Genomic DNA, 16089 nt, shown 5'->3' on the forward strand with positions numbered 1-16089 from the left:
ATGTGAATCTCCAACCCATATGGGTCCCCAGCTTGGATTCCTCCCACCCCTTCCAGGTAAAGTATAATCTGCTCTGACAAACTACTGAAAGCCACCTCAGCCTCTCAGCTAAACCAGGCTGGTCACAAGCCAGCAGACCCGGAAGCTGGAGTCAGTCCCCCGTGCTAGGATCCCAGCTGGGGAGGGGCAGGTAGAGAGCAAGGACACACACATTAATGTTTTCCAGAATTAAGCATTATTGTGTGTATTCTGCTTTCTGGGACTGGCTCAGATAATCATGCATGGAATGTATCTCTGTTTGAAAAATCGTCAGATAGCTCAGTGTCCACCATTAGGCAGAAGAATTGGCTGTATTTTGCAGGCTTCAAAGGAAGAGTCTGGATTTTCGTATGGGTTTTTAACTTCAATGAAAGCTGCTACTGTTTTTGACACTCCAATTCTTCTTATAAATTGGCCCACATAGACAAAACTGCGTTGCTCCCAAATACGGGAGCTAGAAAGTCAAAATGACCACCCGAGAGACCAAAACTGACATTATTGCTGAATAAAATACTCCAAGGTGGCCAAAATGGTAAAGAATTATATTTTCTAAAAAGCTTCTGCTTTTTTTTTTTAAGAATGAAAAGTTACTAATAACCAGGAGGGAAAAAAATCAATTTATTTGGTAAGGACAGGAAAAGCACGTTATGTTCTATCCTAAGGGCTAAGAAAAGAAACTGTCAGAAAATAGGAGAATGATGAATGCAGAAAATACTGTGCCTATAGGACCTTTGGGGTGGGGAGGACCTCTAGTTTGGACATTATACACAAGAAAACAGTAAACATGGCAGTGATCCCCAGATTCATTTTAACCGTGTTAGACATTCCTTAGCACAGGATGGGGATTTCATTTCAGTAATTGGTTTATGCTGGGGAAGGTTTTATACAAAATCCCAGCCATTTGTGTGGATTGTACTTTTGTAATGTTTTCTTATCTTTCTGCCTCCATGTTTTGGGAACTGTGGATAGTATCATGAGCAAATGCCCCTAAATTCTAGGGCAGGGTTCAGCAAGCTACAGAATTTGACCAAATCCACTTGTTTCCATTTTTTAAAAAATAAAGTGTTATTGGAATGCAGTCTCAGTAATTTAATTATATATTGTCCATGGCTGTTTGCATGCCCTGAGGTCAGAGTTGAGTAACAATAGAGATCGTATAGCCCACAAAGCCTAACACATCTACAGTGGCCCTTTATAGTAACAGCTGCCAACTCCTACTATAATTTACTCTCTCCCCCCCCCACCCCCATAGGTGAATGGCACACAAGTGAATGTTCCATTTATAACTGGGCTGGCAACCAAAATCTACAGCAGTGAGGGGTTCCTGGTGATAGACACCAGCCCTGACATCCAGATCTACTACAATGGTTTCAATGTCATAAAAATCAGCATCAGTGAGAGGCTGCAGAACAAAGTGTGTGGCCTCTGTGGCAACTTCAATGGGGACTTAACCGATGACTATGTGACCTTGCGGGGGAAGCCAGTGGTGAGCAGCGTGGTGCTGGCCCAGAGCTGGAAAACCAATGGCATGCAGAAGAGGTGAGAGTTCTAGCAGCTAGACTCTGTCCCCACATCCTCCCTTTGTTCATGACGGGTATTATTGAGGAATGTGCTCTCATAGCATCACTGCTCCTCTGCTGCAGAGTTGAGCCCCAGGTCTTTGGAGTTTTCATGAGACAAATAGACACATCAGAGGCCTCAGTAATTTCTTGAACAGCAGAGGAAGGAATTGGGCTTCAGTGATATGTTTCCGAGTCTTCACATCATCTAGCCCTTGGCCAAACAGAAGAGGGAGCCCAGGATTAAACACTGAGGTCTTGGCCAGCTGTCCCCTGGGAGAGGAAGAGCTATCCCTTGCTCCTCAGGGCTGGGTCTAATTGTGTACCCATGACTTTCTCCAGAAGGCTTGGTTGAGGTTGTGCAGGTAGAGTTTGGTGGAGATCAGGAAAGTCTTCTCAAAAAAGCGGAAGTCACTGAAGTTGTTATGAGACCCCCCACTTCTTGCCAGCTGAAATAGAGTAAGTTAAACAAGTTATTCCAAAGGTGCTTAATTCAGATTACCTCAGAGCTGCTGAATTTTGTTCCTCTATTTCTGGATCTGTAGATATGCTGCTTTTTCATGGTGTTTCTTTGCTTGTGTAATGGCTCCACCCCTTGTACTTTAGCATCAGCTAAATTCCCAGGTGGGGAAATGACGCAGTTATAAGGGGAGTACTTTATCATAAATAAGATAATCCTGAATTATAGGACCCAGAGCTGGAAAAAAACCTCAGGCAGGGGTGCCTGGGTGGCTCAGTGGGTTAGAGCCTCTGCCTTTGGCTCTGGTCATGGTCCCAGGGAGCCTGCTTCCCTTCCTCTCTCTCTGCCTGCCTCTCTGCCTACTTGTGATCTCCGTCTGTCAAATAAATAAATAAAATCTTAAAACAAACAAACAAACCTCAGGCAATATCCAGTCCAGTCTCTTTCTTTTCTAGGTGAAATGGAAGCTAGAGCAGAATGAGTTACATGAGGGGCCCTGGAAGTGGCCAAGTCCAGAATCTTCTCCTGAGGCGTTACGACTCTTTTTGAGCTTCTCCCTTCCTCCCTTTCTTCTTCCCTTTCCTTCCTTTATAAACTATTTCAGCTGGATACCAATTTTCTTGTGATGGTTTTGCTGTTGGTCTCTGATAGCTGTGTGGGAAGTGCTTTAGAAGGGTTCTAGACAACTATTCTACCAACTATCAGTATTACTATTATTGATTAGTAATAGTAACTCATTATGGTTGTTATTGGTTATTATATCAATACCTGTTCATGGTTATCATATCAATCCTATCAAAGGTGAACGGTTTTCATATCAATATCTGCCTTTCATCTGATACGTTGGCCACCAACCCATTATTTTCGTTTACCCTCCCTTCTCCTGGTGATAGCAACAATAGGAATTACATGTTGCTTTCTTAGATGGATAGATTGAGACCAGTAGCACCTGATTTACCCAAGATCACATAGCCAATTAGCGTTGGAATCTGCATACTTCGCTGACTTCTGGGTTAGCAGACGAGGTAACAGGCGGGGTCTTCCCTCCCAGCGGGTATCTTGGGTGGCTGTTTTGGCCTCGCTTTGTCTGATCAGACTTCTCGCCCCCAGCTGCAACGAGCTGCAGTTCTCACAGTACGCGGCCATGTGTGATAATGTGCACATCCAGAAGATGCAGGGTGATGGCTACTGCCTGAAGCTCACGGACATGAAGGGCTTCTTCCAGCCCTGCTATGGGCTTCTCGATCCTCTCCCCTTCTACGAGTCCTGCTACCTGGATGGCTGCTACAACCACCACAAGTACCAGCTCTGTGGCTCCCTGGCCGCCTACGGGGAGTCCTGTCGCTCCTTCGGGATCCTCAGCACCGAGTGGATTGAGAAGGAGAATTGCTGTAAGAGAATTATTTTATTTCTCTGGTTCTTTTCTAAATGAAAAGAACAGTTCTGCTGGTAAAACTGCTGGGGCTAGGCCTGCCTGGCTGGCCTCCTCCTTAAGCCATAGGTCTGCGCCCAGGCTTAAAGAGTTAAGAGCTACAGCGGAGATTTGTGGGGAGGGAAGAGCATTTCAGGGGAGCCTTACTCACCTGTTGTTCCTCTCCAGCTATGGAATTTGGGAAACCAGCTTGGGCAGATGAGGTTCTTTGGGTTGGAGGAGCACCCATTCAGTGACTGATGAGGTAGAGAGACAGAGGATGGCTTTCTGATTGCTTTCAGATCCCAAATCTAGCTCTTCCTCACCTCCTTGAACATGGGTCAGAGCCCAGCTCAGAAAGGGAAGGCATGTGGCAAGCGACAAGTTGAGTTGGAATTGAGGTGACTCTATCTGCCTGCCTTGAAAGGAAGCTGTGGTTGGATTTCTAAAGGGATTGTACATATATTAAATTAACTGAGAAGCCAATCATCTGTAGATTCCTTTTTTAAATTCAATTAGCCAGTGTAGAGTACATCATTAGTTTCAGATATAGAGTTCAGTATCATCCATTGCTTATAATACCCAATGCTCATCACATCACGTGCCCTCCTTAATGCCTGTCACCCAGTAGATCTATGAATTCTTATATTTTTTCTGTAGTAAGAAAACCATTTTGGGGGGCGCCTGGGTGGCTCAGTCGTTTGGTTCAGGTCATGATCCCAGGGTCCTGGGATCGTGCCCTGTGTCAGGCTCCTGCCCTGCATCAGGCTCCCTGCTTGGCAGGAAGCCTGCTTCTCCCTCTCCCTCTCCCCTCAGCTTGTGTTCTCTCTCACAATCTCTCTCTCTGTGTCAAATAAATAAATACAATCTTTTTTTAAAAAAGAAAAAAAATCATTTTGATGTGTATATCCATTATACTATTTGCTCATTTTCTTACTAAGTGAATCAGATAGATGGAGCAAATATGTGTAGAAACACATATAATGTATATATGTGTATATAAATGTGTCATATACATATGTGTCCATATGCAAAAATAGTCACCTGTCTTATGAATGCAGTATGATACTGTGGCCAACTGAATGTACTAACCTGGTTTGCCTCCTGGTCCCACCAGGAAAGCTGGCACATCGCAAGACTGCATGCATTTCAGTAAATCTGCAGACTACACCTGACCAAGAATAGGGATGCACTCAATTCAGATCCTAAAACCAATATAGCTGATTAGAATATGTATCCAATGATTTTGGAAACTCTTGACAAATTACTAGTCTCTGTTGAAAATCAGCATAATTTTTTGGATAACTTTAATCTTTTACCCTGTTGTGCTAATTCAGTAATACTTTCAATCAGTTCAAAATAAACAGTTTTGAAACTTTAAAAACTTCCCTCTGGAAAAAAAAAAAAAAACTTCCCTCTGTGTAAGGGCATGTCTTATTTGGCAGTTGGTGTATGGACCACCATATTTGTAAGGGAGGAGCTTTTTCTCCTCTCTGGGCTTTGGTCTCACTTTATTGTTCTCTTGGGTTGTTTTCATGTGATGTGAATCAACCATAACATTCATTGAGTGGCTGCTATGTGCTTAGCACTGTGTAGCTACTGGACACACTGGTCAAGTGAAGGGATCTTACAAAAGGAAGCCTTTAAAAATAAATGTATTTAGGTCATGCTGGTGGCTCTCCATTAGCTGTCTTTCTGGGAATTAAGACAGGGTGATGCCAAGCCATCCCCCAACTCCCACCTATTTACAGCGAGTTACTTAGCAGAGGGGCGTGGCAGCTGAGTCAGGAGAAGCTTCTGAGACAGCACCGGGTTTTGCTTTGTTTTTAAATTCTTGAAGCTAACTTGGCTCATGGTGGGATTGAACAGTTGTTGTTTCTTTAGCACTCACCATCCCATGCCATGATGAATAGGAGGATTATTACATCTGATAGGGAGAGAGGTTCTTTAAATAAAGAAATGAGTGTCTAAAAGAAAACGCTCTCAATTAGCGTTTCTTAAACTGGGGAGTTGACAATCTTGCAGGTGGTCTGCGGACTCATCTGCTACAGAAATAATTGTTTATGATGCGATGGTGATGGCACTCCACATACATTTGTTTTTTACTTACAGTTTTACCCTTGTTGGCAAAACAGTACAATTAATCTAAGTCAGTGCTGGCGAGTTGTGTGTAGGTTTTGGTTTGTCTATTTTTGTAAAATTAAGTACATAGACATTTATGAGAAAAATAGACCATGAATCAAAACAGACCAGGAAGTCCTATCCGAAGGACCTCTCTGGGACTTTACTGGTCCTAAAATTTACATTCTTAACAAATACTTATAGAGCAGCAACTTTGGGGAGGCTGGGTGAAAGGGAGTATGGAGATAGATGGTTGAGGGCAAAGATACCAATGCACGTAATGGTCGACCAATGTGGTAAGAACAGGATAGGGGTAGATCTTGGCAGTTCACGGCGTCTCTGCATTCCTGCCTCACCACTCAGCTTCCACTGTGTGGACCTTGGGCTCATTGCCGCTGTGAAATAGTACTTAATTCGCAGAGCGGTCGCGAGGGTTGGAGGAGATACCGCAGCGGAAGCGTGAAGCCCAGTGCCGGCCCCAGAGCCGGGCCCGATCACTTGAGTTGTCATCACTTTCTGGAAAGTTGCCCCGTCTGCTCATTCGCAGCTGCCATCTGACGACCGCCAGCTCCGTGAAAGCGGCAAGTCCAGAGTGCAGCCACCTGCTGCCGAGCATGGGTGTGAAAATCAAGTCGTGCGCGCTTCTGTGTGTTTTCCTTTTTAGCAGGAGTGGTTGAAGATCCCTGTGTGGGGGCGGACTGTCCCAACCGGACCTGTGAGCTGGAAAACGGAGGAGAGCTGTGCGGCTGCGCGGAGCCACCCCCCTACGGCAACAGTGAGTGGCGCCTGCTGCCTCCCCGCCCGGCCCGGGGGGCCCCTGAGGGAGGCCAGGTGGCTGTGCAGAAGGGCTCCAGGGTGCGGCCCACGCAGCTGCCCTAGTTAGAGACCCACCTCGAGAAGCTTTCATGGGCATTGAGGCAGAACGAGGAAGCAATGTGATGTCTTCAAAAGTAGGTTAATGTTAATTTCCTCATAGCTACAGTCTCTTCTTCAATAAGTGATAACACCTAAATGTGTACATGAATCAAGTCAGCCAGTTTCAGCAGAAGCCCTCTTCAACATCAGAGATCCAAATCGATCTTGTAGTCTCACGGGGAAGTCAGGCAGTTTGACGCAAACACGAAACCCTCAGAGCAAGAGTGCCAGGTGCTCTAAGACTCGTTGAAAGCCAGATTAATGGGTCCTGAAGAAGCAACTGCAGGGTTTGAAGCAAATAGTGAACACCCGTTCCCAACGGCAGCATCCATAAGGTAGGAAGGGCTTTGTCCCCGCCAGGCACACCCATGATGCTGGCCTGAAGGAGGTGCTACTTTACACCCCCAACCTCGTGCCCTTGGCTGGAACCAGATCACTGAGAAGGCATGTGCTGAATTACAGCATCCTACTTGACTGAAAGTCTCTCTCAGAGGGGTGCTCTTCAAGGGCTTTACCTGAGCAGCTAAAATGCTTCTCTCTGTCTCTATAGTGCTCCTTAGCTTGTGTTTATGTACTCCTAGAAAATGTCAATTGGCCTAATCATGTCAAAAGTCTCCTAGCAGGTGCCTGGGAATCCATGGGGGCTCCAGGAGCGGCCTGCCTGTGGCTGCTCTCACCAGGGGCACATCCTTTAGCCCCTCTAGGATAAGCCAGATGTGGTGCACAACTCACGGGAAAGTAGCTCCCACCAAAGTGGGGCAAGGTCCTGGGTTTGGGAAGAAAAGACAATACACACTTTATTAGGTCCATCTTTTTTTTAAAAAAGCTTAACAACATCCCAGTTATTGCTTTGAATGATTTCATATACTCATATGGTTGGATCAAAGCTTCATTAGAAATGCCCAGCCTTTGTGAGAAGATCATTAGCCTCTTCTCTAGGAAATGGTCATGGGATGCCTCACCCCCCGCCCCTGCAGCACCACCAACTCCCCCTGACTTGCCTTTCGTCATAACTCTTCCCCGCAGACTCCCATGACATCATTGATGCAGAGGTGACCTGCAAGGCATCCCAGATGGAAGTATCCATATCTAAGTGCAAACTCTTCCAGCTCGGCTTTGAGAGGGAGGGCGTGAGGATCAATGATAGACAGTGTTCTCACATCGAGGGGGAAGATTTCATCTCCTTTCAGATCAACAACACCAAAGGGAACTGCGGCAACATTGTGCAGGTGAGAACCTCGGGCTGGAAAGGACATCTGGCCGAGGTAGTGACAGCCCCGGGTGTTTGCACATTGGGTGGCTTTAAAGCCAACTTCAGGGGCGTCTCCTTAGAAATACCCTCCATGGAAAACAGCACAAAGCTGATATGAAAGACATCAAGGAGAATCATCTGGTGTTGAGTGGTTAATTGAACTGAGAGATCTTGATAAGTGACAGGCTCCTGTCCTCTGTTTGCGCTGTCTGCTGTCATCCTCTGTCCTGCACATTGACACATTTTTGTTACCTTCCTTGTGCTTCTCTTGTGCTTCCAGGTAAAGGAAGAGTTTTGAGGGTAAGGGTGTCAGACACCATGTAAGACTTGGCTACAGAAATACATCAAGACCCTGTCCTTTCATGTCAGATTATCTAATGTATAGGTTGGCAAAGCATCTCACTTCTTATCTTCCTGTTCCTTCCTGGTGTCATATACATATATATACATATGGAAGGAAGATAAATATATATATGACACCAGGAAGGAAGAGGTGTGTATGTGTATATATATATATATATATATATATATATATATATATATATGATCCCGGTTATATATAACCGGGATCATTAACACTTTATCAAGGAGTGAAAGGAACAAGCAGGGGCAATGTGCCGTTGTTCATCGTGGTCCTTGTGGGAAGGTCTGATAGAAGATTTGGTGAAGGAGAGATTTTGGATTAGGACTTGAAAAAGAAGATTTATTTTACCCTGGGATGGCAATACTTCATGCTGTCCCCATCTTGGTTTCCCACAGATAACTGGGGCTGGTGGTAGTTAGAATTCAGGGTACGTGTATTCAGCCTCTGTGGACACTCAAGGTTATCAGACTGAAGGGTGCTGTCGACATCCATTGCAATACTTTCGTCATCACTGTTAGTAAATGCTGAAGCTAGCTCCGTCCTGACTTGTACCAGTCTCTCGGTTATGTATGGAACGAAGCCACTTCTCCACTTTCAGGGCTGTGGGTTGGGTTTGAAATGCAAGCCACATACTCACTCGCACATTTAATGATTTCTGACCTTCCTTTGCTCGGCAGTCCAATGGCACTCATATCATGTATAAAAACACAATCTGGATCGAAAGTGCCAACAACACTGGCAACATCATCACTAGGGACCGGACGATCAATGTGGAATTTTCGTGTGCTTATGAGCTGGATATCAAGATCTCCTTAGATTCTGTTGTGAAGCCTATGCTGAGGTAAAGAATCTCATGGGCCATATGCATTGCTTTGTCTTTTCCTTGACAGTCAAGGTTAGCGTAATCAAAATTGCTTGCTAGCATTTGTCTTTGAAACACTAGGGAAGAAATAGTTCATATTTTCTGCACCTAAATTCCTTAGACCAGCACTATGGATTAGAAATTTCTACAATGATGGAAATATACTGTGTTACTATCTAATACAGTAGATATATGTGGAAATTGTAGTTAGGGGTGCTGAGGAATTTGCTTTTCAAATTTTATTTCATTTTAATTTTAATGGCCACATGTAGCTTGCCATTTGGGGTACCATTTTGGACTTAGACTTTACTATCGTCTGCTTTGCCTTCCCTCTGCATTTTCAGAGGGAAGAAAATGGTGGTAATTGAAAAAATGTAATTGTTGGGGGTCCCTGGACTCATGATCATTTCCCTTTTAGTGTCATTAACCTTACAGTTCCAACCCAAGAAGGCAGCTTCACCACCAAGATGGCCCTCTACAAAAATGCCTCCTACAAACACCCTTACCGCCAGGGCGAAGTGGTGCTGACAACTCGAGATGTGCTGTATGTAGGGGTCTTTGTGGTGGGGGCTGACTCCACACACTTGATCCTGACCCTGAACAAATGCTATGCCACCCCTTCCCGTGACAGCAATGACAAACTCCGATACTTCATCATTGAAGGAGGGTGAGTGGCCTCTTATCAGAGGACAGGCCTCAAGAGCCCTTTGCATAAATATCGATCAACATCCGTTTTTAGAGAAGAGAATGGGAGCTAATGTTTGTATATCGCATCCATGAACTAGAATTCTCTTAACAGCCTGTGAGGTGGACATTGTAAACCTTCCTTTGTAGATGAACAGGCTGAGGCTCAGGGAGACCAAGTAACATGCTTAAAGTCACACAGCAACTTGGTAGCAGATTCTGGAGTCCTTGTGGCATTAACTACAAAATGCTTTATTTGCAATGCAATCCAAGAGGGGATTGTGTCCTGCCTACTTCAGATTTCAGCTTAAGAGAAATGTAGATCACCTACACAAAAGCATGTCATGAGAAGAACTGATGGTTGGTGAACAGGACACCTGTCAAAATTTGAGAACTAGAATAATGGAGTATAAGAAGAGAATAGTAGAAGAAACTACAATAGCCTATAAAACCAAGGAGTTTCTTATTCACCACTAAATGCCTGGAACCTACTCTGTTTCCTGAAACACAGTGGTTATGTAACAGAATTTATGGAAGAAATGAATCAGAAGAAAAGACTATAGACCAAATCACAATAATTATTTTAATTTTTTAAAAACTGGTTATGTCAAGTAACAGTAGTTCCAGCTGGCTATGAGAATTAAACAAGAACAGCATTTATTTAATATAGGTTTTAGGTGACACAGAAGCTTCCGTAAGGAAATCAGGACATAAACAAGTGGTCGAACCTGAGTATTTTCTGCTAGGTTAGATGAAGCGGGGACAGCCACAGAGAAGTAGGAGAGATCAAAGGGTATGTGGTAAGTGTAGTAAACTGGGGGAAGCTTAGCAGAGCCTCTTAATGAGGATTCTTCTTGGTGTCCGTCTCTCTTTGGAGGTAAGGGTGCTCCTTTCCTGCAGGAGGGAGGGCTCCTGTCACCTGAGGGCTTTGTGACCTGTTTCAGGGGAGTAGAGTCAGGGGAAGGTCACCATGACCTTTCTGCTTCTGCCATTTTCTCAAACTCCTTCACCTTAAAATACTCAGTATTTTGGGGGGTAACATGTCCTGACCCACCATGACTAGCCTGGGTCAGCACTGACCCTGAGGTGGTCAGGGAGTGCTGTGGCTACTATAATCAGCTTTGAGGTTGAAAAGGAATAGTTTCTCAAAAGAAGGCATGGTTCTGGGCAAACAGTGAATATCTACTACTTTGCAGAGAAGTTAGGTACATAGTTCACCTAGGGCAACTCAACAAGTCAGGGTCAGAGAGGGATCCTTCCAAGCAATAAGATACATGGCCTCCCTCACTGGCTGGATGGGGTGCAGAGGCTTTTGACTTTCTGAGCTGATTCGTGGGCTTTTCAGAGGTGAAGGGAAGGACGTGGTGACTCCTCGGTGGCTTATAGGCTGGATGCCTCTCCTTCCCATCAAAGTCCTTTCCTAAAGTGAAAGAGCTCAGATCTGAGCACCTGTGCCGATGCCAGCCTGTTGGAGAACTAGGGCTGTTGGAGGTCCTGTGTCTCCTTTGGAGGATGCAGTGGCATTCAGAGGGAAGAGTGAGTGAGTGAGCGTGTTCATACATCTCAGCCTCCCCCAGGGTCTGAACAAAGGCCTTCAGATGAAACTGTTTTTGCTTTTGTCATAGGAGGGAATTTTAATTCATGAGTCTTTCTGACCTTTCTTGGAGGGATTTGGTTATCGTGTTCCCAGTGAACTTGTTCCATGAGAAAACCAATGTACAGTGACAAACATGTGAGCAGCAAAATGGGTTCACTTCAGAATTGTGGGGGGTTAGCTGTTCCTCTGCAGCTCAGTGGAAGGCATCGATGGTACCCCTATCTTCCAGGGACTCAGAAGTAGCCCCATGCCCATTGCTGCTCTCTCCTCTTAATGCATCTTAATGCATCTGAAAGGATGGTTGTTTCTCTGATGGTGGACAAAGACTTGGCCTGTGTGTGCGCACCAAGGCAGAGCCTGTCCACAGAGCCTGTCCCTGCTTCCCCAGGCCTTCCTTCTGCTCCGTGCATTTCTGGTACCTGAATAACAAGTCATCTGTCTGGGAGGGGGTTGTCTGGTTAAGAGGGAAGGCCTGTGTGAAGATCGCAAGGCTGTGAGCATTTTAGAAACTTTGGACCAATTAAGATTATTCAAATGAATAACAGTGACAAGGAAAAGTGTGGCAAGTAAGTTTTAATTTCAAAACACTTAAGAAACTATTGCCTTGAAGACTAATTACAAAACCTAAGAGGTGTGGGGATGCTGGAGGATAACTCCGGTTTTTAATTTTCCTTATCACTAAGCTATTTAATCCTGTGGGCTTGGGGAAGGAAAGATTTAAAAAAAAAAAAAGCTGCTCTTTTTATCTTCATCATTTATAGACAACTTCTTGGCTAGCCTTTGCACAAGTCATGCGTTCACTCATGCATTCATCCGCAAAGATGTTTAGATCCATCCTGGGTGCCCTGCAGGGTGTTTTGAGACCCAGTGAGGACGGCATCTGGGTTCTTGTGCTCCAGGAATCCAGGAAAAGCCACCTTTCCCACGTGGTCAGGGCAGTGGTAGTGGGTATCTGTAGAGAAGGGGGAGCCACAGACTGGTGTTGTGGAAAGAACAGGGGTGTGCATGCATGGGAAGACTTCCAGACTGGGGAAACTGCACGTGGAAAGAGAATGGGATAGAAGTGGCTGTGATACATTTGAGGAACCCCATGTGTGCCTGAGGGAGGCCGGTGGCTGTTACTGCTCACTGGCCCAATACCATGAAGGGTAGGGGCCAGGGGGAGAAAAGAAGCGGCCACCTGCCGCTCATCTGGGACTGCTCTGACTTCTCCTCCAGCTCCCACCTGTTTTAACATGTGTGGTTATGGCACAGTAGGGTTTTAATCAGGGGACCCTCCCCTGTGTGATAATTACCCAGAGAAAGTACAGCCAAGGTGAGGACTGATGGCGTGGTTGCAGAGCTGGTGAGTAAAGCAGGGCACCGTTAGAGGCAGAATGAGAAACTGAAGCCATGGGGAGACTGGGGATAGTCCTTGCAGTCACCCCGCTTTTAGTTGTAGTTAGGATACTAATTTGAGGTGTTTTTCGATGCTTTTAAAACAAACTATGAAAATAGATGGGAATGGTAGTAAATAAGAAACCCACACGGTCCAGAGGTCACTCTCAAATGCAAAGACATTCTTACCTATCATGATGGTTTTATATGAAATAGAATCCAATGTGTGAAGCAAAGATTCCATTTTCTCCTGAATAGGTGTCAGAACATTAAAGATAACACCATAGGCATCGAGGAGAATGGCGTCTCCCTAACCTGTCGCTTTCATGTCACTGTCTTCAAGTTCATTGGGGATTACGACGAAGTTCATCTTCACTGTGCGGTGTCACTGTGTGATTCCGAAAAGTACTCCTGTAAAATAGTAAGTGAGGGCATGAAAATGAAATGCCTCGCTTTATTTCTCACTGCCCCACTTTGCCCAAAATGGGGATCATGATCGCCAGGCTCTGGCTGGCTCCCGAGGGTTCTGTGGTGCTCACGGCTCCTCAAAGTGGCTAAGTTGAAATCCTTCCCAGATGCCTAGGAGCAGCAGTCCTCTTTGCTGAGATAGGAAGAGAGAGAATGTGATAGAATAATGTCCATTTACTCCTCTTGTCTGTCTCTGAACTGTCAGTCTGTTCTGGGCATAGCACTAGACCAGGGTTTCTCAGCACTACTGACCTTTTGGACCAAATTATTCTTGGTTGTAGGGACTGTTCTGTGTGTTGTAAGATGTTTAGCAGCAACGTTGGCCTCTACCCACTAGAAGCAAAAGCACCTTCTCCCCAGTTGCCACACTCCAAAATTCCTCCCAGCATTGCCAAATACCCCTCCAGGGTATCTGGCAGAAGGAAGAGGCAAAACTGGCCCCGTTTGAGGACCCTTGCACCCACACCAGAGTCTCAAGGAGCCAAGCCACCTGGATCTGAAGGGAACCGTGGGGACCAAGCTCCAGCACACGATCGAAACAAACTTCTGGGTTCAGGGTACTTTATCTAGGCATTCTTTAGACCATGATTCTCCTGCAGCTCATCCAGACCCACGCCAGGGCCTGAGGCTCCGTAGGGGCTCCTGGAGGGGCTGCTGGAATGAGGTGACAAGCCAACCCCCCCTTCCACGCCAGGCTTACATCCCCACCACAGATGCCGGCGCACCTAAGACTTCACGGCCCTGCGATGTGCTCCCTAATCTTTAACACTCCAGCCCTGTGCATCCCCAGCCTTTGCAGAATCAAGCTGTGAATCGTGGCCAAGCCACTTAGACATGCAGCTGCCTACCCTGTTGCCAGATGCGATCCAACAATCCTCATCCCTGGGAAGGAAGCCTCTTTGAATCGAAGTCTTATGTGGAGAATATATTTAATTCTGTTCAACATAAAGCCCCGAGTCCCAGTGGGCTTCAGGATCAAGAATGCATTGGTTCTAATTAATCGGAGCAGCAATAGCGCTCGAGGCTGGAACCGCTGCCTCTTTTGGAGGCTGGAGATGTGGTGAAGAATAAGTTATCGGCTTAATTGTCTGAAATTTTCCCTCCGGTGTTCTGTCTTTCAGACTTGCCCACAAAATTCCAGGATTGCCACGGATTATACCAAAGAACCTAAAGAACAGATCATTTCAGTGGGACCTATTAGGAGAAAAAGTATGTATGTCCCCCAAAACACATGATAAATTATTAAAACAATGGGATTTAAAGGCTCGGACTAACTCTTGGGTGCGGTTCCACTACAATATGAAGCTGGTGACTGACCAAAAGTGGAGGACCCCACAGTGAAAGCTTTTCATTGGCTCCGAAAGTGCCACAGTGGCACTGGGCTTTTCTTCTTGCTGTCCTCTGTTTAAAGCTTTGCCCTGAGATCTACGTCCAAGATTTGACCTGACCAGCTGCTCTTTTTCAGGGCTGGACTGGTGTGAGGACAACGGAGGGTGTGAGCAGATTTGCACAAGCCGAGTCGACGGGCCTCTGTGCAGCTGTGTGACTGGGACCCTGCAGGAGGACGGCAAGAGCTGTAGAGGTAGATGCATGCCCTGTCCCGGGCAGGCGGCTGGGCATGGGGAGCCCTTTCCCCTGAGGAGGGGACACTCACACGGGAAGCCCACTCAGTCAGCAACTGGCTTATGAAAATTCCAGAAATTAAGATGGAGACATGAGGGGAATGCCAAGGAATTCTAGCACCATCTTGGTGAGCTCTATTTCAGGACCAAATATTGGCCTTAAATCTGGTCACCAAGTCTACCTGGGCTGGGACTGGGACTGGGATGGTTGATCCAACAAACCAAGATTTCTTGCAGTTGCCTTAGCACATGGGTTTCCCTGAGGTTAGCAGGACTTAGCTAAAGGTCGAGTTAATTCTGCTTCTTTCCTACCTCGGTCAGCACCGTTTGGAGAAAGTGAGTTCTTGGCAGTGAAGTGAGTGGGTTCATTCATTTAGCTGAGTACCACAGATTTCTGATTCCTATCAAAGAACTATCTCTCTTCATAGGACTTACTATGTTCCTCTCTGTTCACAGCCTCTAATTCTTCTATTGAACTTCAAGTTTGGACGCTGCTTCTCATCATGACCCAGATTTCACTATGGCATTTTGTCTATAAATCAGGCACGACCTCATAATTAACTCAAGGTTGCTATATAAAGTACTGTAATTTACTTACTTCAGTCCCCCGTAGGATAAAATGTGTGTGCCCTTAAGTCAAAGCCTGATTGAAAGTGTCCAGCATCTCAAAGCGATACCACCTGCCTCCAATAGTCAGAGTCCCAGAAATGTGTGAAATGCCCACCTCCTCTTTCAGAGTATGCAATGGGGCTTCCAAAAGCCAGTTGCAGAAAGCAGGTATCTTGCCCAAAATGTCCAAACTGTTGTCACTGGAAACTTTGGTTCCCATGAAAAACCAATAAAGAAAAAACAAACAAACAAACACCTCTGGTTAGGGAAGTCTGACCAGAAGTCTAATCAGAAAAATCTCTCAAGCCGGTGCTATTTCTGGATCACAGTTTTTTACCGAGAAAGGGCCTGTCAGAGCAATCTCGAGAAGCATTTACTGGAAGGTCTGACTCTCTCTAAGGAATCTTTCTGATGTTTGGAAGTGTCTGATCTATGATACGCATGTGCTGCTCACTCCTGTTTCTGATGAGCTCCTTCGCTACCCTCGTGTCCCTCCACCTTGCCATGGCAGCTTGGCCACTCGGGATACTGTTTGCAGACCTGGGGAACCCCACCTCCCATCCCACACCCAGACCCTTCTCTCTGACAAATCAACCAAATAATTTTTAATGTGTTTTATGCTTAAATAAACTTCATGTTCAAGTACTCTCAGTACTTGGTGACTGGTATCATTCTTACGATGTTAAGCTTTGCATATTACATTGCGTGGTCTGATTTCATAAAAGCAGCAGCTGTTGGGCCACGTAGAC

At 45.7% G+C, this 16089-nt stretch overlaps 1 protein-coding gene across 2 annotated transcripts in view; it reads left to right on the plus strand.

Moving 5' to 3' along the window:
• LOC122912377 (tubulin-specific chaperone cofactor E-like protein) overlaps positions 1–15288 on the plus strand; it is a 156859-nt gene extending 141571 nt beyond the window's left edge. Inside the window, exons 22-31 of one of the 2 annotated variants that reach the window (XM_044258063.1) lie at positions 1292–1578; positions 3169–3449; positions 6255–6365; positions 7532–7734; positions 8799–8962; positions 9402–9650; positions 12900–13062; positions 14231–14318; positions 14575–14691; positions 15188–15288. In XM_044258063.1, the coding sequence (XP_044113998.1) occupies positions 1292–1578; positions 3169–3449; positions 6255–6365; positions 7532–7734; positions 8799–8962; positions 9402–9650; positions 12900–13062; positions 14231–14318; positions 14575–14691; positions 15188–15288 (1764 nt within the window). Of the gene's footprint in view, positions 1–1291; positions 1579–3153; positions 3450–6254; positions 6366–7531; positions 7735–8798; positions 8963–9401; positions 9651–12899; positions 13063–14230; positions 14319–14574; positions 14692–15187 lie in introns of both variants that reach the window. The other variant, XM_044258064.1, reaches the window with a different exon arrangement.
• The last annotated feature ends 801 nt before the right edge of the window (positions 15289–16089 follow it).

The sequence above is a fragment of the Neovison vison genome, chromosome 7 (genome assembly GCF_020171115.1).
Source record: "Neovison vison isolate M4711 chromosome 7, ASM_NN_V1, whole genome shotgun sequence".
NCBI lineage: Eukaryota > Metazoa > Chordata > Mammalia > Carnivora > Mustelidae > Neogale > Neogale vison.